Source organism: Dioscorea cayenensis, chromosome 19 (genome assembly GCF_009730915.1).
Source record: "Dioscorea cayenensis subsp. rotundata cultivar TDr96_F1 chromosome 19, TDr96_F1_v2_PseudoChromosome.rev07_lg8_w22 25.fasta, whole genome shotgun sequence".
Lineage (NCBI taxonomy): Eukaryota > Viridiplantae > Streptophyta > Magnoliopsida > Dioscoreales > Dioscoreaceae > Dioscorea > Dioscorea cayenensis.
In genome coordinates this window covers 19,059,386-19,080,487 of record NC_052489.1, presented here as the reverse complement: position 1 = coordinate 19,080,487, position 21,102 = coordinate 19,059,386, and the positions used below count along the sequence as shown (strand labels likewise).

The window sequence follows — 21,102 nt, the reverse complement described above, 5'->3', positions numbered from 1 at the left end:
CAAAAGACCCCATCTGGAGCCACTTAAGCACTAAAAAACTAGCACTGAACCTCTCACTCATATTATCAATTGAATATGATATTTTCCTATATATGTATATATATTTATAAATAAAATTATAATGAGGCTAAAAAGGTTTAATTTCATAAAGTTTGATTATTTGTATTAGAGAAAGGGGAGAATAAAGTTTTGAAAAAAAAATAATAATAAATAGCTGGTCGGTGACTATTTAATGCAATGAATATGAGAATTTGTTTGCAGAAAGGGGCTTTAGCATTCAAAAGGGTATGCTTTTTGGATTGTTGTGTGATCATTCATCTCTCTGAAATAATTCATCATTTGGTAGTAGGTTTTAACTACTTAAACAGAATGTGCTAACAGTCAAAGTGCTAAATTTAGATTGTCATCAATTAAATCAACTAAACCTGGATTAGTTTGAATGCCACATGAAGTAATGAACATAATCTTCTTCCAAACTGACTGTGTGATAATCTTTGATCTTTTATTTATGCCAAAACATGAAGATCAACAACATCTAATGAAAAACAACCAAAATTCATCATAAAAATTTATCCAAACCATAATTCATCTCAACCAGAATTCATCGCAAAATTTAGACCTATATATATATAAACACAAACAAAATACCTTGTTCTGAAGCTCCAAGAAGAGAATTCCACAAACAACACCTTCAAAACTGCAATCGCAACTTCTAGGTTTCAAAAAACCACACATTCCACAACTCATCTAAAAAAAAAAAAATGCAGATGGAAAGGGATCTCACCCAAAGAAGAAGGAGAGTTGGGAGACGGTGGTGTAGTTGTCACGCGGACTGTCTAGGAAATCATCATGAGGCCACGCGGTGGTGAAGCTCTCACACGGTGGTGAAGCTGTAGGCGTTTCTTTTCTGAATGTTTGAAAACCCTTTAACCTAAAACAAATAGATGTAATTTCTTGAAATGGTCAAGAGCATTTTGGTCCAGGAAAAAAAAACCTTCCTAACCCAAATAACCCCCTCAAACCTTACTCTCTATTTAATCCTAAATCTAAACAAGGGTTGGTCCATAACCCTACCTTACAAAACCCCCAATAACTCCCTCCCAAGCAAGCCCTTATATATATATATATATATATAAGTGAAGCTTGAAATGATAATATAATAATAAAAGTATCTTCTCACATCAAATAATTATATGGCTAATCTAAATTATCTTCTTTATTTTAACTAAATTGAGGAATAAAAATATCAAGATGATAAAAAAAACAAAGGAATTAAAGATAAAGGAGATGAAAAAAAATGAAAGAGAAGCAAACATTATCCTCTAACAAGTAACTTTGAATTAAAACAGAAGAAGAACAAAACAATCTACTATGCAAATTCTCATATAAATAAACAAATGTGAAAGTAAATATAACCATTCATCAATCTTTGATTTCAGATGAATGTGGGGGAGGGAATCCGAGATTGCTTCAGTTGATGAAGATTTAAGGCTGTTTTTCTCATAGTTCTAATGAGGAAGAGATATGACAAGATGCAACTTCTTATATAAAGAAACAAGTGTCAAAGTAAATATAACTATACATTGATCTTTGATTTCTGATGAGTGGGAGTTTGGGAGGAAATTCAAGATTGCTGTTGTGGGATGAAGGAGATTTGGTGAGGAAGATTCGATGAAAAAAATTATTGGTGGATTCGACGAGGGGGTTGATCACACTGGAGAGCTTGAGAAGGAATTGCATTTTTTTGGGAATAGCTAGAATGAGCGCCAGAGATGCGAAGGGGTGATTAGAGAAAGACTTTGTTAAAGAAGATCGAGCGAGAGATCTGATTGATTTAAAGTAAAAGTGAGAGTAAAAAAATGAAAATTATTATATAATTGAAGGTAAAATGGTTCTTTCATGAGAGAGAATGACCATTACCCTCAATATGGTTATTACTCTAGTGAAAGGGCCCCTCTTAGGGGTAATAATATCATCATAATATAGTAATATATACAGTATCCATCAAGGTTAACAATCATCCTCTGATGGATGATGACTACTGTAATATAAACTGGTCGTAATTTATTTTATTTTTTTTTAAACAATCACTTGTGTGTATATAAAGTTGAGTTTTTTTTTTTAATATTTAAATGGTTACGTAACAAAAGAAATTATACCTTTTCTATGTTTTTTTCCATGTCAATTGGAGGTGACTAGGAAGTTCCCCACTTCCCCACTTCCCCAATACTCGGTTTTTTCTTCCCCCTTTCTTCCTCTCGTCTCTAGAGCGCGTCTCTAGAGCGCCAACACCCCCAAAAACCCCAGCCCTCTGCCCTCTCTATCTCTCGCCCTTTCAATGCCCTAGAGCTCCCAATCCAGATCCTCTTCTTGCATGGCTCCCACCGTCCCCTCCTCCAATCCCTCCCCCAAAGAGCTCGTGGAGGTCGACGCGCCTCCGCACTCTGATGGCCCTCCCAGGGTCTCCGATTCCTCTGCGATAGAGACGGACAAGGACGGGGATTGCCTCATGGAAGCTGGAGACAGCGCTGCTCCTACTCCCCCTGCCGCTGCGCCGGCCACTGTGTTTCGCATCAGGCTCAAGCAACCCCCGTCGAATCTCCGGCACAAGATGAGCGTTCCTGAGCTCTGCCGCAATTTCAGGTGCTTTGGTGATTGACTAGTTTTGAGAGGCGTTTCGATGTTCACTGAAGAGGTTTGTCTTACTATGCTTTTTTATGGTGTAGTGCTGTTGCTTGGTGTGGGAAACTGAACGTAATTGCTTGTGCTTCTGAGACCTGCGCAAGGATCCCAAGGTTTGATTTTTATGGCTTGTGCTACTATGATCTTCCCAACCACCAATTTTTATTCCTTCTAGACATGTGACCTGGAATAAGAAATTACCTTCCTTTTAATTTTTTTTTAAATCATATAGTTTTATTGCTGGTTCTCAGAAGAAAAGCGAAGCTTTTGGTTCGTTGTTTGCCCTTATTTGTTATTGTTGAGTTTTTGTAGAGGGCATGGGCCTGTCCGTGTCAACTTATTTATGCAAATTTTTATGAAGATGTCTTGTTGTTAGCGAATTTGTTGTGATAACATACTTTACTTTGGTGATCAAGTGGATCAAGGGATATTGCTGGTGGATTTTTAGCTTTTGAGAACATGTAGCTTCACAGGGAACCTTGGAAAGTGTGTTGTCAGTCTTCTTAGGCAAGATTACTAGGACGTGAATCGCTGGCTTGAGATGGGTCACCTGTAAAAAGCTGATGAATCAGAATTATTTTGAAAGATTTGAACTTGGATTGATTGGGATACATTATGAGTGGCTTGATTTCTGATGTTGAATTTTTATGCAAAGCTTTAGTTGCTTACTAAAATGTCTAAAATAGTAATTGTTGAGAGCAAAATGCATCTTTCATGGCAAGGTATATTGCTAGAGAATTTCTAGCTTCTATGAAGATATAGGGTCTCAAGGTGCCTTTGGAAGTGTTTGTTGTTAGGTGCTTCTAGTAGGATTGTTAGGAGGTGAACTTTTTGGCTTGGCAAGTGATTCTGTTAGCAACCCAGAGAACCCCCGAGTTGACAGGATGTTTTCACATAGGAAGTTTAGGCAAGGTTAAGAGCATAGCTGAATTTGCCCTTTTTCTCAGTTCTGTTCCCAGCTTTCAGCTTCAAAAGTGTTTCTATTGCTTTTCAATTCCCACCTTATCGGAGGTTAGCCTCCACTTTCCTATTTATTTTCCCATGTTCTTTGTTTGTAAAGTGGTTGCTCCACCACAGCTGTATTTAAAGACGACAGCATCAACAGCACAACTAAGTTCAAAATCCTATTAAGTTTTTGAGAACTTAAAACTCAGAGACCCTCAGGTTCTCTCTAACCTAAACCTTGCAACTGTAGGTTGAAAACTTAAAACTCAAGAGGCCTTGTTGGATAATTGTTCCAGGATATCATGGCCTGTTTGGTATTGTGTGAGGGAAATAGTTCTTGTGCTAGGGTTTTCTCTAATTCGGCTTATTAGCTGCAAAGTTGAATTTTGAAACAGCCGGGACAAACCTGACACAAGAGTGACATCAAAGCTTGTTTTTAGAATACACCAAAGCATATGACTTTTGGTATAGGAGTTATGCTGTAGTGAACTATACATTATCTGAGCATTATGTTAAATTTGCGTATTTCTTTGTTCCTTGTTCTGGAAGTTCTGTGATGCAACTGCAAGTACAGTTCCTTTTGCTAAGAATAAGTTAATTTGGGACTTTGAAAAGCATATTGTTCACATTTCTCAAAAATTGCCAATTGACAACTTGTGAGAATTCCACATGTTACTCTACACATGATTTTGAATAGCAAGTATTTCATAATCAGGCATACTCTTTGGTCATTTGGTGATGACTTTGAGTTGAATAGCCTGTGTGTAGGTCATGTTATGTGTGTGGGTGATTTGGGCTGTGTTGAGCTGCATCCTTGCCTTAGGTTTTTCACTTTTGAGGGTGAACTAGCAGATTCCAATGTGTGCATATTGGTTTTGATAAATTTGATGGACATGAAACATGAAAGAACACCTAAAACAATTGGGTTTTGATCAGAGTATGCTCATGTGTTGCTTTTAGGTTTGTTTACGTAAGGCTTCGTTAACAATAGTTATGGGCAAACTAGTGACAGAGACATATGCTGGCCCTTGATTGTTTTTCCTTCAGATTATTATGAAGATTTTTTTCATGACTTTTATGAGTGACTTGCAGACTTGTTCTCTTGAAAGTTTTCTTTTTTCCTGTAGCAAGATGGGACAGTGTGGCTGAAAAAGTCAGACAAAATTGATCGCCTAACTCATGTCTTATTTGCCTTTCTAGATGGATTTCATTTTGATCAATCGATTGGGGTATATTACTCAGTGTGAGCTTGATAATGATAGCCTTTAAATCTCTCATGAAGCTTTTTTTTCCTAGATTTAATTGGAATAAGATGCTTATTTCTCATCACAATATATATATATATATATAGATATGTATGTATATATTTAGGGGTTATATATGCATATGTATATGCTGCAGGTGATTGATCTAATGATATTGTCCTTTTCAGTTCCAAGGCAAATCCTCCATTTTGGATCCCAATTCATGTGATTAATCCAGAGAGGCCAACAGAATGTGCAGTGTTCAATGTTAAAGCAGGTAAATGAATGCTTCATTAGTGGTCAGCTGTAAACATCTGGTATAATAGGTTTCAGATGATATGGGCTCTGTATCATGCAATGAACAATCTAGTCAATGGATTTGAACTTATATGCACTGCTACGCATATGATATCAATATGTCAGAGTCTCAAAAGTTCCACTTACTCTGTTCGTTTTGTATGGTTTTTTGCATGGCAAGTTAGTGGATGTGCATTTTGATTATGTTGTTATCAATATGCAATTCACAACTAGGAAACTAATATTCTTTGGAATATATGGTATATCAAAGAATTGGACCCAATGATTCTACTAGGTTGGTTGGGTTTGTAAAGAACTTCAGGGTGCTATACCCAGGCACACCTGTCACACAAATGCTCAACTGGAAAATCAGGCTGTGTTTCCTTATGGCAGGGTTTATAATATTCTTTGGAATATATGGTATATCTAAGAATTGGACCTAATGGTTCTACTAGGTTGGTTGGGTTTGTAAAGAACTTCAGGGTGCTATACCCAAGGCACACCTTCTGTCACACAAATGCTCAACTGGAAAATCAGGCTGTGTTTCCTTATGGCAGGGTTTATTCTTCAATTGGAAAAAGAAAGCTATTTTGCCCTATGTGATATTCCTCTTAAATTTACGTTAACAATGTATGATTTGTCTGTGAACAGATTCTCCACGTGATTCTGTTCAGTACATTGAATGGTCTCCAAGGTCATGTCCACGTGCCTTACTGATTGCGAATTTTCACGGGCGGATCACCATATGGACTCAGCCTTCTCATGTAAGCATCTGACTTGGCAATTTCAATCTCCATTTGGTTCTTGTAACTGTATGCAGAAGACTTCGTCCTACTGCTTACGTTTTATTTCTATGCTTTAAGATCTATGTTTTATTTCAATTAAGAAAATGAATTTGCTATCTGTGCTCTTGTCATAATAAACTATTATCTATGTATATACTCTTTGAGGTAATAATTCCTCATTCCTTCATTGTAATTCTCTTTCATATAGTTCTATGAGGTATAGTGACAGCTCTTTCTTTAATGTATGCTTTTCTGGTTTAAATTCAGGGTCCTGTTAATCTTGTTAGAGATGCAAGTACCTGGGAATGTGAACATGAATGGCGGCAAGATCTTGCAGTTGTGACCAAATGGATATATGGAATGTCTTCGGTATGCTACTACTAAATTCTCTGATTATTGTTTGTTGTGGTGGTTGCGAAATTGATTACATCATCATGTTTTATATCTTCAGAGTTAATTAACTAATTACATGGTTGCTATTTCTGAACTTAACAATAGAAAAAACTTGTCTTGCACTAGTCACTGTGTTAACTTGTCTGATTCTTGTTTTGAGGGCTTCTAAGTCAATCTCGAGTCTGCATTGGTTAACCATACCATCAATCATCTTTATCTCTCTGTTAATTTGTCACATCAGATTCTCGTCCTGATATGAAAGACAATAAGAGTTGAGGAAGTGAGTTGAGGGAGTCCATGATAGTGGAAGAGTGATGGTGAATTCCATGAACCCGGTTCAGATGTGTAGCCCATTGTCAATCATAAGAATGGAAAAGCAGACATATAACTGTTACATTTTATCACCTTTTGCAAATAAGTTGCAATTTCTGATCTGCTTTTGAAATCTCTCTTGGTGGGATGCTAGTTATTTTTCTCTCCTCATGTGATATCACTCCCTTTTTTCAAATACAAACTGGATTCTAGATTGCAAACTATTCTAGCACTTGAATGCCAGTTTTCTTCTCTTAACTGCAAAAACACAAAGAAATGCTATTTGCTTACTTCTCCTGACCATCATGTTAAATCTGACTTATTCAATTCATATATGGTAATATTTAAAGTATCCAGAACCATTTATGCTTACCAATTAAACTGCCAACTATTTCAAGTATGGTTGCATGTTATATGAGTTTGGTTGGACCAATTGGCATGGTTCAGCTCATTCTTGGAAGTACACATGAAATTGTTGGTTTTGTTTCACAGTTCTTACTTCAACTTCCTACTGCTTGGATAATCACTGAAATTGCCCAAGAAAGAAAACAAGCTTTTTTGTAAAAGGACTGTATATGTTCTACTTTTACATGTTTAATTTTAATGCTGGTTAAGCATTTATTCTTTATCATTACATCTGCATGAATTCTGTAGAAAGTGCCTAATATGAATCAGGCTGATTGTACCACCTACTTTATTAGGCTGAACTGTGATAATCTCTCCATTAGTTAATGTGTAACTGATGCTTTGATTGATTTCTGTTCACATAATGTTCATTGCAGTATCGCTGGCTTCCTTCAAATTCAGGCAGTGGTACTAACTTGAAGTCAACATTTGAGGATAAGTTTCTCTCACAGCAATCTCAAACTTCATGTTAGGATTTCTCTACCTCTCAGTTTCCCTCATAAACTTCAGTTCTTGTGTATCTAACCACTGTTATTTTTTTCCAGCTAGATGGCCGCGTTTCCTTTGTGTATGCTCAGTTTTCTCCTCAGGTTCTGTTCAACTACACTGGGCAAGGTGGCCACCTACTCAAACAGGTGCTCCACCAAAATGGTTTTCAACAAGCAAAGGGCTGCTGGGAGCTGGGCCTAGTGGGATCATGGCAGCTGATGCCATTATTACTGAAGCGGGAGCTATGCATGTAGCTGGGGTCCCACTTGTTAATCCATCTACTGTTGTTGTTTGGGAGGTTACTCCTGGCCCGGGAAATGGTTTTCATGCTACTGCCAAGATAAGTACCGGGTCTCCCGTCCCCCCATCTTTGAACTCCCCATCCTGGACTGGCTTTGCTCCTCTTGCAGCATATATGTTTAGTTTACAGGAGTATATAATTTCTGAAGAAAAACAAGGAAAAAAACATTCTGATCAAGAGCTTTCTGAGATTGCGTCACTTCATTGTTCACCAGTTTCAAACTTTTCTGCATATGTCAGTCCTGAGGCTGCTGCTCAATCGGCTGCAACTACGACATGGGGTTCTGGAGTTACTGCAGTTGCTTTTGATCCAACTCGCGGTGGGTCTGTGATTTCTGTGGTCATAGTTGAAGGTATGCAGTCCATCATCATTTATTTCATTTGGATCCTGGGTTTTATTTTCCAAAATAAAGTTTCTCTCTGAAAAAAGAAATAAAAAAGAAGAAAATGAAATGTGAAAATTTATTTTATGGGTAAGATTACTGTGTAAATAACTTGTGTGGTTCTTATATTTTTGAGAACTATCCTGTCAAAGCATGTTGTACTTCAAAGTTTATTGCTCCTGTAGATTTTCTATGTTTACATATTTGAAGATGATGTTTTTCTTGAACAATTGTTGCTCTTATCTTTGATATCCTTTAGATGCTGAACCTGAGTTTCTGTTGACACTCCATTTTCATGCATGATGATGGCAATTTTTTGTGACTTGCCACAAGCAATTATGACCTTCTCAATGCATTTGTGCCAAGCTCTTTGTTGTGATTTTAAGATTAACTATTAATCTTCTTGCAGGGCAGTACATGTCTCCCTATGATCCTGATGAGGGACCTTCAATTACAGGATGGAGAGTTCAATGTTGGGAATCTTCTCTTCAACCTGTTGTTCTGCATCCCATATTTGGAAATCCTGCTAGTTTTGGTGGGCAGCCACCAATGCAGACAGTTTGGTTGACCAGAGTTAATAAAAGTATACCACCAACAGATGATCTTAGGGCTCCCCAAGCTGGCCCTGCAGCATCCACCATATCTGATGAATGGAATTCATCAGACTGTAGTGCAGAGAAGGCAAATCGGCTTAGTTTTGATCCATATGATTTGCCAAGTGATGTTAGACAGCTTGCTCAAATAGTTTATTCTGCCCATGGTGGTGAGGTTGCTGTTGCTTTTCTTCGTGGAGGAGTCCATATTTTCTCTGGTCCTAGCTTCAATCCAGTAGATAGCTATCACATTAATGTTGGTTCAACTATAGCAGCACCAGCATTTTCATCAACTAGCTGTTGTTTGGCATCTGTTTGGCATGATACCAACAAGGACCGTACAATATTAAAGATAATTCGCGTTCTTCCCCCTGCTATAGCTAGTGCTCAAGCAAAAGCCAACTCAGCGACATGGGAACGTGCTATTGCAGACAGGTGCATACTGTGACATGATTTTTTATATCATAAGGGCATGCTTGGATGCAAGATAAAAACTCACTTAGGAATTTCCGTAGTAATGGATACACTTCATGTGGAGGATTCTCCTATGGTTTCCTAAGGAATGGATGTCCAGGTTATCGTAGTGAAGTTCCCTATAATCATTAGGATTAGATTTGGGTCCTTATTCATTTTGCATGGAATTAAAATATATATATGTATATATTATATAAAAATTTTAAAAACTTATTTTAAGAGCACAACACATGTAAAAAATAAAATAATATTTTAGAATTTTTGAAATAATTTTAAAAATTGAAATGTTTAGTGGTATATGACATAGCCAGATGCGCCACATGTTTGACCACATCAGATGCCACATCACCGATGAGTACCATACAAGGGAATGACCCAGAAAAAAAAATAAAGCGCTAGAGACCTTTTTTTACAGATTTAAGGAATTATTCTCTGTAAAAAAAAAGTCACTAACCACTTAAGAAAATTTTGGTAAACTTCTTGTAGAATATGAGAATTCCTATAATATTATGGTATTACTAAACAGGCCCTAAGTTTCAGACTGTGGTTTCCTGAAATAAAATTTCACTTTACACATCAGGTTCTGGTGGAGTCTATTGGCAGGAGTTGATTGGTGGGATGCTGTTGGTTGCACCCAAAGTGCTGCGGAGGATGGTATAGGTAAGCATGCCTTGTCTCTTGTCGGGTGGTAAGCATTGTAGTCTGCTTCTATTGAGTATGTCTTATGGACTTTTAAATGGCCTTTTGTGGTTGATGATTGTCCTTGATTTCTGTTGTAAGTTTAATCCTTCATGCCGCATTTGTAGAAGATAAATTAATTGAACATCATTAAATACAGATTTAGTGATGATGGTAGGATGATGCCTTTATTTTTGGTTGATGCTGTCACTAATAAGCAAGGTTTTGCCCAATCAAAACTTACAGGGTTAGATCAGAATGTTTTGTTGCACTGACAACTGCTATAGTAGTGATAAATCAGAGCATAACTAAATATGGATGTTGGTAGAATGAAGTGTAAACTCAAGGTGGATGCTCAGTAATAATCAAGTTGTTTGGATATAAGAACATTGTATCCTACTTGACTGTAAAGTGTGGAATATGACTAGTGTTAATGTTACAACTACATAGAAGTTGCATTTCTTCAAAACAAGGGTCTTTGCATGGGATTCAATCTACCGCTTTACCTAGTTATTTGTCAAGTCCTTTGCAAACGACCTTTACCATTCTATCCTCAGCTCCTGTTTACTGCTTTCTTCTCCATCAATTAAAATGCTGGAGGGTTTATGGGACGCTATAATATGGGTGGATGAAATTGGGAAAAGTTTTCTAGGTAACAATTCACTCCAGAATCAAAGGAAATGATCTAATTATCTATTCATGATCTGACTAACCCTGATATTTAATAGCTTCCATTTTATATCTTTTGCGTATAGTTCACTAGTGTGATTAGGGTTTTTCACTACACTAGCCACGCAAAGCCAGGTCTTCTTGATCCTTGCCAAGATATCATGCTTCTAAGACTGGCATCTAGTTGGGCCTGTTTCTCTAGCCGTGTGTTTGACAGATTTACATGATTTGAGAGGCATGCCCAAGAAATCAAATGCAGTAAATTGGATGTCTCTGCACTTATTGCAAAGAGATAATTAGATTTGTGTGTTGTCTGCTCATGTTAGCATTCTTTATCTAGGACAGTTATATTGGTTGCTTAATGGATGATAAGTTTTATGATCCTTGATTTTTTTTATTTATTTATTTATTTATTTATGTTTTTAAAAAAGAAAGAACCTAAAATTGCATAAATAATGAATGATGGAAAGGTTTGGTTTATACATGCCTTGTGTCCATGGTGTCTGTTGGAGGGTCAAATGCCTAATTTGAGCTCTTGGAGATCTCTTTACATCTGGCATTCACCACATCTTGATTATTCCCAAGCAAATGCTGGTCATCAAGGTGAAATAAATATAGTTGAGCTAGTATCTATTGTAGTGTGCTAGTTGTTTTTTAGGCAATTGAGTTCCTGTAAGTTATGTGAGGTGCTACTCTTTTAGATACACTACTTAGGGCCATCTGGATGTGCTTATGAAAACAAGAGCTTACCTTATGTTATTTAGAAGTGCTTCTACCTAGTGCTTTTGATGTGCTTCTCCAAGAAGCACCAAGTTTCGAACCTCTTATAAAAGCAACAAATCTGCTTAGTTTATAAATAAGCAATTTTGGGAGAAAAAAGGACATCCAAATAATCCCGTAAGTGATTTTATTTTCATTTAGGGCATGCATTACCGTTTGCCGTATCGTACTACATTGTTTATCTTCAAAATCCAAAGAGTAACTTTTGCTTCATTTTTCAAACTTTCCTTTCACTTATTTTGATATGTTTAGTGTTTGGAACTTTGGATTTCTTCTTGATGCAATTTATGAAATTCAGATATATTTCTATGGTTGTGATTATTGTCAAGTTATGCCTGATAGTAATCTCTGTTGTTTCTCAGTGTCATTGTATAGTGTGATAGCTGTATTGGATGCAGACTTCCATGGCTTGCCATCTATTCAACATCGACAACAACATGGTCCTGTATGCACTTGTACTTGTTAACCTCCATCTTCTTTTTCTAGTTAATATTCTTTTTAACTTTGCCTATTAGGAGGTAATAAAAAAATTATAGTTTATACATTCTTTTATCAGCTAGAAATATTGTAATGTGGCTGCCTTTTTTTCTTGGTGTGTGTGGAAAATCAGAGGATATATCTGCAAGAATATTATGCACTTGAATTGCTATATGTTATTCTACAATTCTGTGAGCCATGACCATGCTTTTGTAGTTGTAGTTTGATGTATTCTTTTTTATTGTAGTTCTAAAAGCATATTAATAATTCTTGTTGAATGCAATCCTCTTTGTGATTTTTTGCAGAGTTTGGATAGGATAAAATGCAGGCTCCTGGAAGGTACAAATGCTCAAGATGTTCGGGCACTTGTCTTGGATATGCAAGCCCGATTACTTCTGGATATGCTGGGCAAAGGGATTGAGTCAGCCCTTGTCAATCCTGCAACACTTTTACCCGATCCTTGGCAGCCTTCTAATGAGACATTACCTGGGATTGATGCTGACAAAATGATAGTTGAACAAGCTTTGGTTCAAAGCATTCAGGTTTGATCAGGGAACTTATTCTGGAATCTCCTTATTACTGTTTAGATTGTGGTCCGGATTATTGTTTGTTCCCAGTGTTGCTTCTGATTGCCTTTGTTTAAATTTGTTTGTAAGAATTGCTGGTGAAACCTATATCATTGTCTTTCATACTAGTGTTTGTTTTCTGTGAACTTAAATCAGGACTAGAAGCTTATTGGTTATTCATAATGGACCAAGGATCACAACTACTCCCACTGTGGATGATTGATTTTAAGTTGCTAATTTGTTTATTGTTGCTTCCCCGAGAACTCCATCAACTCATGAACCTTAAGTGCCTTTTCATGTTGGAGTGATGATCTTCCTATCAAATGTGATTAATTTTAGGTTCCTAATGCACAATAGCTTATCTGAGTATTGGTGTACTGGAATTGAGCACATGTGTTGGCTTGGTTTTTGCTCTGTATATTATGAAGCCGAGCTCTGATTAGACATTGTGTAATTTGAGCTTTCAACCTGAGACTTATTTGACATATTGCTAGCTAAAAACAATGATGTGTACCATTTGGAAAACTAGACAAGTGTGGGAAGGAGTCCAAAATCCACAAGTGACAATATGAGATAGTAAGCCCTGGAAGGATCATATGCACTTGTTGGGGACTTTATGTTGATGCCCCAACAAGGTCTAGGTTTTAACTCCCATTTTTCTTGGATGCCTTATCATGCAAGTGGGTTCTTTGTCATAAAAACAAAGAAGCTAACCTCAATGCCACCATTTTGCCCGATTTTGACTGTCTGCATTTGCTTATTGGGATAAAAATGTAATTCTGATGGACACTATCAAATGCTCTGCAATTAAGGTTGTGTTTATTTTGAAGTACATAATTGGCTTTATGTGGATATGCATGATGTTATGTCTTTGTAATTGGCATGCTACCGTGTTTTCATGTTATTGATTTCGCTATGGATTTCATGCAACAATACACATTGGTATGTTCTAAAATAATTAGGCTTAATGCTTTCACTGAAGTCAGTTCCTGTGGATAATGCATCTTTGAAAGACTTTCACAGTTTGCATAGGAAACTTGAAGTGAATCATTTAATTGTGCTGGTTGCCCCTCTTATATCTAGATGTATTATATATGGCTTATGTTTTACTCAGAGTTAGACTATTTAATTGTGATTAGGTAGGCTAAGTATTTAAGCTCCACATCTCTGTAAGATTAATCATTGAGCTCTTTTCTGTGGGTCCTGATGTGTCTTTCACAGCCTACAATTTTCTGGGGTACTTTGTCTTTGTTTTCTATTGCTGCATGAACTTGGTTTTTATGGCTCTGGATGGCACAGGCGTATGTTGATGCGGTCCTTGATCTTGCGTCACATTTCATTACACGGTTGAGGCGATATGCAAGCTTTTGCCGCACGCTGGCTAGTCATGCTGTTGGAGCATCTTCTGGCACAAATGCTGCTAGAAATATGGTTGCAAGCCCAACCCATAGTTCTGCCTCTCCATCCGTCAATCAAGGTTAGTATACTGTATGTCCTCTTGTGGATATTGGTGCACAAATTTCTTTATTATAGACGTTTTCTTGGAAAAATATGTAAGTTGTTTATTTACATCTCGTGTTGTTGAAATAATCTTCTGTTTTTAACTCGAGGAGCTTGCTAGAAGAGTTCAAAATATTGAAAGGTTCTTATTTTTCTGGAATTTGTACTGGGGGTTATGCCTAATATTGAGCACCTAACATCATCAAGGGAATATGTGACTATGCGGGTGAAACTGTTTTGTGCCTCTGCTCCTTTTATGGTAGATTAAAACAAATAATTTACACAAAGCATGGATAGCAGGATTGGTTACTGTTTTTGGTTAGTAGATTTTGTGACTCGATAGTTCTTGCTATGCTTTTACATTTTGTTGGAATCACTCATGTTTGAATATATACAGCCTTTGTTTAGAGTGATGCATATTGGCATTTTCAACATCAGGTGCCCAAAATGGGGGCTCTTCTACAACTGGGAACTCTCAGATGCAAGCATGGGTGCAAGGTGCTATTGCTAAGATCAGCGGTAATACTGAAGGAGGTTCCTCTGCTTCACAAAATCCTGTCAGTGGGCCATCTTCCTTTATGCCAATTAGCATAAACACTGGAACCTTTCCTGGTACACCTGCTGTCAGGCTCATTGGAGATTGCCATTTTCTTCATAGATTATGCCAACTGTTGTTATTTTGTCTAATTTTCCGGAGAAGACAATCTCTTCGCCTTATTGGAAATGCTACAAAGAATCCAGATCCTAACATGCAAAAAGCACAGCCAATCGGTAACTGCAAAGTTGAGGACAACAATTCTGGAGTGAGACCTACTGCAGGCCCTACTAAACTTGAAGAAGGCCAAGCTGTTCGACCTGGCCAGTTGATTCTTGGTTCAAAAGGGCTTGAAGAAGGAACCACTGGCAAGTCCTCAAGATTAGGTTGTGGTAATGCTGGTCAAGGATACACATATGAGGAGGTAATGAAACATCTCTGTGATCAGAAATAATCTACGTAGCTATGTGCAAATCACTTTTACCAGTTGCGCTAACCTTAGGTTCCAGAGCAAAAAATTTACCAAATCTTTTTGCTTGAATAGTGTAAATTGAATGGACCAACTCTGTGTGTTGCGTGGGTATTGTGTGAACATCATGCCCCTTTGTCTAGCATTGTTGAAATGCAGATATACTACTCTGGATTATATCTTAGTGAACTTGAATGAAGTTATAGTTAATATGTTCTCCTTTAACGTCTTTAAGACTGTATACCAATAAATGACTGTAGGCTGATGATAGGGGTTGATTTTTTTTCCTTTATTATTTTTTTATTTTTTATTTTTTATTTTTTGGCAAGCATAAGTTTTTGTCTCAAAGGTAATGTTTCCATTAAGTGTTAGGTACTTGATAAGAACTTTAGAACCGCTTGTTAGAAAGGCAGTTCTCATGCTTCACTGGCTGCTGTAATTTTGAATTCATTCGTCATTTGCCTTTTAAGAATGATATGATTGTTGACAATGGATTAGGAAGAGAAAATGCCCTTGAGGACATTGAAATTGTCCTAACATGTACATGTAGGTACTGGAAAATTTTCAATGGCAAACTCTGGTTTTTTAGTTGTATATTTTGAGCTGTATGTTCTTAGGTTCTGATATGTTTGGTCGTACTTGATGACAGGTCAGAGTCCTCTTTCTTATATTGGTAGATCTTTGTCGTAGAACATCTGCTTTACAACATCCATTGCCTACTTCCCAAGTTGGGTTGCAGAATATAATTATACGCCTGCATTATATTGATGGGAATTACACTGTGCTGCCTGAGGTTGTTGAAGCGTCTCTTGGTCCACATATGCAGGTGAGTGGTCCACTTGTGCAGATGGTTCTTTTAATTTGTGGCTTTGTGTGTATATCCGAGTAATTGTCATCTTCTCTCTGCTCCATTTCTCAGTTTTAAAGCTCGGGCAATTTTTCTTAAGGATAATGCCATTTATACAAATTATGTTTATCCAATTGACTTCCCAAATGATTGCTAATCATTCAAGTTATCTTCTGAGCCCAATAAAATATTCATGGATATCAGTAATTTGTGAATTTTATTTGGTAAACTTGGTTTATATATAAAGGGCATTATATTTGTTAATTGTTTTCACTCTAAGTATGATGAGTCTTTCTAGAAAATCTTTTGGCGGTGTTTAGTTGGGGTCTGGAAATGGCGAGGGCTTTGAAGCTTGAATTTGGTTTATTTGAAGTTGACAAGTTCTAACTTAATTAACACTAATTAAAATAAATATTTGATAATACGTTAGAATTATTTATGACTATAGTTATTTAATTAATTATACTTTGAAAAACTTGTTATTCCTATTCCATGTTATTTCAATAATGGTTTTTGGTTAGAGAATGAGGATGCCCCAACTTTATAACCAAACACACCCCAGGTCTTTTCTTTCAATGGTACTCTTTTTGTTTTATCTGAGTAATTATTTATCTAGGTCTTCACGTTTTTCCGGTTTTCCCCTTGTAACCATTTTGGTTCCTCAATGATGTTAAAGAAGATGTTTACTTTACATCAATCCTTAACACGCTGACACAAATGAGTTGGAATGTGCAGAATATGCCTAGACCGAGGGGTGCTGATGCTGCTGGGTTGTTACTCCGTGAATTAGAACTTCATCCTCCGGCTGAAGAGTGGCACAGGCGCAATATGTTTGGTGGACCATGGTCAGATCCAGATGATCTGGGTCCATTGGAGAATGTTCATAAATCTGGCTCTTCCGATTCTTCTCTATCAACATTAGCAGAAGGTTTCAATGACCACTATACCCAAGGCCTTTGGCCAAAAAAACGCAGGTTGTCTGAGAGAGACGCTGCTTTTGGCTTGAAAACTTCTGTTGGACTTGGATCTTACCTTGGTATTATGGGATCTCGGAGAGATGTTGTCACAGCCTTGTGGAAAACAGGTCTTGAAGGCACATGGTATAAGGTGAGGATTAGAAAGTTTGTTTTCTTAGTGGACTCTGCACATTACAGTAACTTAATCACAGTTGAATAGATTATTGGTTATTTAAGATAGTAGGTGTTGGTTGCAAAATCCACTTCATACCAAGTTTACAAGGCTAATAAAAATAAACTTACGATGGATAATGTAATATTATCAGTACTCATCTTTTATATAAATTTACCTGAAATTGCCACTCTGCAATATCGTGTTACCTGCTAAAACAAGTGCTGGACCAATATTTAGCCCTTAGTCGCAATGGAAGGCCACTTTAAGGGGCTGCAGCTTAAGAATGTTTGCTGGTGTACTAATTATCAGGATTTTCCATTTGATGATTGAATATTTTTTGCTCAATGTCAGGCATTCTTACGTTAAATTTAAACCACAAGTTGGTTACTCTATTCCATTGTTTTATCTTTATTACTGCATTCGACTTATGTGATTCATTCATGTGGATGAAAGTCATTAATAATGTTATGCATGGTGATTCTGATCTAGCTTAAGTGGCATGTGATTATGAATTTTATGCAGTTATGATTTTCATTCCATTTGCATGATTTTCGGCTCTGTATTTCCCTGAGTATGTTTTGAAGCATGTTTTGGCCTGTCTTTCGCCTTGCAGTGTATAAGATGCTTACGTCAGACATGCGCATTTACCCAGCCTGGTGCTCCAAATCCTACAAACGAGCGAGAAGCATGGTGGATCAGCCGATGGGCCCATGGCTGCCCAATGTGCGGAGGAACATGGGTTCGAGTTGTTTAGTCGTTGCAACCCAATGCCTCCTATACATAACCTGCTGTTTTTTTTTATTTATTTCTGCATCATACATACTCTACAAATTTTCGTCTGTAACTTTTCCATGGGGAAATTTTGTTCTCGTACTAACACTGGTCTATTGTACATAGGCATGTTTCAGTAGCTTAGAGCTCTTATTGAAAACCGAAATGTTTGATTATATGACCACCTTAGGGAGGAGCTCTGTTACATCAATACTGTGACTGTTATGTTTTACACAATTTAAAAGGTCCAGGAGCTGCATCCCTTTCTTAAATTCCAGGATAGCCACTGGTACAACTCTATATGTGCTTCATCTCTTGGTTGGTAGATTGATCAATGGCCTTTGAAACTTCTGTGGTAAACATTCCAATCTGTTCTTGGAAATAACATGTGTTTTAGGTAAACTGAGTTGTTGATAATGGCTGCCTTTGATTACTAAGAAGTCAGGGAAATTATGTCATATATATATGAGGGCGGGTTATCTACAAACATCAAATTTAGGGATGTTTGTACAGTGACCATTAGATTAAAAAGCGAATGGGAATGGCAATTGTGCAGGGTTTTCTTCACTATTAAAATTTTTTTTTGATAATTTTACAGTGATCTAATGGCTGTTCTAGGGATGTCCTAGATGACAAATTGATTCTAAAATTTTCAGATTATGACACAGGCAAACAAGACACTGGATTGAAGCTCGACCTCTTTAACGTGGAAGAAGTGTTAGCTCAAACCAATGGCTCACCAAAACAATGGTTTATCAACTCATCACCAACCCATCATCTTAAACTAAATCTATTTGCTCAAACAATGGTGTAAATCAACGGTGAAATTAAATAATGGCTGGGTTGGTGAATCAATGTCCTATAAAAGGGCATTAGTTAGCTCATTTAACACACAACTTAAGAGTGAGAGTTTGAGAGAAATTAGAGAGGGAAGAAAAGTGTGAGAAATTATATTAAAAGAGTTAGTCTATTCTTCTATTATAAAAGATAGTACTGGTTTCTTCCTTGTTATTAGAGAGTTTGAAACTTCTAAAATTTTTTCACTTAGTAAATTCTTCTATATTTGTCAGTGGATTTTACCCTAATTATTTAGGGAGTGGATTTTACCCTAATTATTTAGGGAGGTTCTACGTAATATGTTTGTGTCATTTATCTTTCAGTATTATTTTTATTTATTTTGCTGAGGTACTGTTATATTCGGTCCTACATTTTATAACAAGTGGTATCAAAAATAAATCTGGGTGTATATATATCTACTTATCGTATGCTCTGTGGTTGCTACTATAAATGGATCCTCCACATCAGAAATTAAGTTAGATTATTATTCACCTTTTTGAAAGACTGATTACTGCTCTTACAACAATTTATAATAGAAGCAATGGCGGCAAAGTATGAGATTGAAAAATTCAGTGGAAATAATTTCTCACTGTAGAAGCTCAAGATGAAGGCAATCTTGAGGAAGAACAACTGTTTGGCGGCCATCACCGAAAGGCCAGCTGAGGTCAAAGATGACAAGTGGAATGAGATGGACCGGAACGTTGTTGTCGATCTTCATCTGTCACTTACTGATGGAGTTCTATCTAAAATAGTAGAGAAGAAGATGGCGAAGGAGATCTGGGATCACCTCACCAAGTTATACGAGGGCAAGTCACTCCATAACAAAATTTTCTTTAAGAGGAGACTCTATACTTTGCGTATGGCGGAATCTACTTCAGTGACGGAGCACATGAACACACTGAACACTCTGTTTTTTCAACTCACATCATTGGGACATACAATAGAGTTAGGTGAATGTACGGAAATTCTACTCCAAAGTTTCCAAGATTTATATGATCAACTCGTCATCAACTTAACAAACAATGTCCCCACGGACTGACTAGTCTTTGACAATATTGAAACTGCTGCTCTGGAGGAAGAGAGTCGCCTCAAGAACAAGGAAGACAAGTTAGCAAGTTCGCAATAAGCGGGGGCTTTGACGGTAACTAGAAGAAGACCAACAGAACATGGATCTAATGGGAGCTACAATCATGGTAGATCAAAGTCGAGGAGTAAGAAGACTTTCAAGTGCTATCATTGTGGCAAAAAAGGTCACTTGAAGAAGGTTATTGGACTCTAAATAAATAAAATTTCAATCCTCAAGGGAATGTTGCAAACACTTTAGATGATGGAGAGGCCATGGTATGTGAAGCAGCAACAACAACAGGTAAAAGATTTACTGATGTATGGCTTCTTGATTCAGTAGCCACTTTTCACATGACCTCTCGAAGAGAAAGGTTCCATTACTATGAACCTATCTTTGGGGGATCTGTGTACAACTGTAATGATTAAGCCTTGAAAATCGTTGGCATTCGCACCATCAAACTAAAGATGTATGATGGCACGGTTCGGACCATACAAGAAATCCGACATATGGCGAGCCTCAAGAAGAATTTGTTGTCTATAGGACAACTTGATGATCTTGTTTGCAAAATTGAAGTTCAGAATAAGATCATGAAGATAATTCGATGAGCGTTTGTATGCATGAGGGGAGAGAAGATAGCTGCAAATTTATACATGCTGAAGGGAGAAACTTTGCAAGAAGGAGAAGCTTCAGTGGCCACAAGTAGTCCAAGTGAAATATGTACAATGATATGGCATAGGAAACTTGGACACATGTCAGAGCAAGGAATAAAGATTCTTGTAGAAAGAAATCTACTTCAAAGTCTCACAAAGGTAATACTACCCTTTTGTGAACATTGCATTGTGAGCAAGCAGCATCGACTGAAGTTCAGCACATCTAATTCTAAAAGCAAAGTAATTCTAGAATTGGTTCACTCTAATGTGTGGAAAGCACTATTTACATCTCTGGGAGGGGCAAATTATTTTGTATCATTTATTGATGACTATTCCAGGAGATGATGGGTATATCCTATCAAGAGGAAGGCAGTGTGTTTCAAGTCTTCATATTTTAAAAAGCACAGGTGGAACTTGAATCTGGCTAGAAGATCAAGTGCTTGAGGACTGATAATGGAGGAGAATACACTAACAAAGAATTTGATGAATTCTGTAAGCAAAAAAGCATCAAAAGGCAATTCAGTACAGCATATGCTCCTCAACAAAATGGAGTGGCAGAGCGGATGAATAGGACTCTGTTGGAAAGAATAAGAGCTATGATGGGAGTTGTAGGCTTAGATAAGAAATTCTTGGCAGAAGCAGTTATCATAGCATGCTATGTGGTGAATCGGATTCCATCAATTGCAATCGAGTTGAAAACACCGATAGAGATGTGGATTGGTAAGCCAGTTGATTATTTAAACCTCCATATATTTGGATGTCATGTATATGTATTGTACAATATCCAAGAAACTTCAAAGCTGGATCAAAAATCCAGAAAATGT

At 37.0% G+C, this 21,102-nt stretch overlaps 1 protein-coding gene across 1 annotated transcript; it reads left to right on the top strand.

The window, feature by feature from the left end:
* Positions 1–2,217: 2,217 nt before the first annotated feature.
* On the top strand, positions 2,218–17,997 carry LOC120283294 (mediator of RNA polymerase II transcription subunit 16). Its single transcript, XM_039289935.1, has 16 exons — positions 2,218–2,643; positions 2,727–2,795; positions 5,060–5,148; positions 5,820–5,932; positions 6,221–6,322; positions 7,441–7,531; positions 7,609–8,205; positions 8,645–9,263; positions 9,883–9,962; positions 11,792–11,874; positions 12,212–12,448; positions 13,772–13,949; positions 14,411–14,931; positions 15,626–15,802; positions 16,559–16,930; positions 17,568–17,997. The coding sequence occupies exons 1-16, from the start codon at positions 2,375–2,377 to the stop codon at positions 17,706–17,708; spliced, it is 3,738 nt and encodes a 1,245-aa protein (XP_039145869.1). The 5' UTR covers positions 2,218–2,374; the 3' UTR covers positions 17,709–17,997.
* Positions 17,998–21,102: the final 3,105 nt, after the last annotated feature.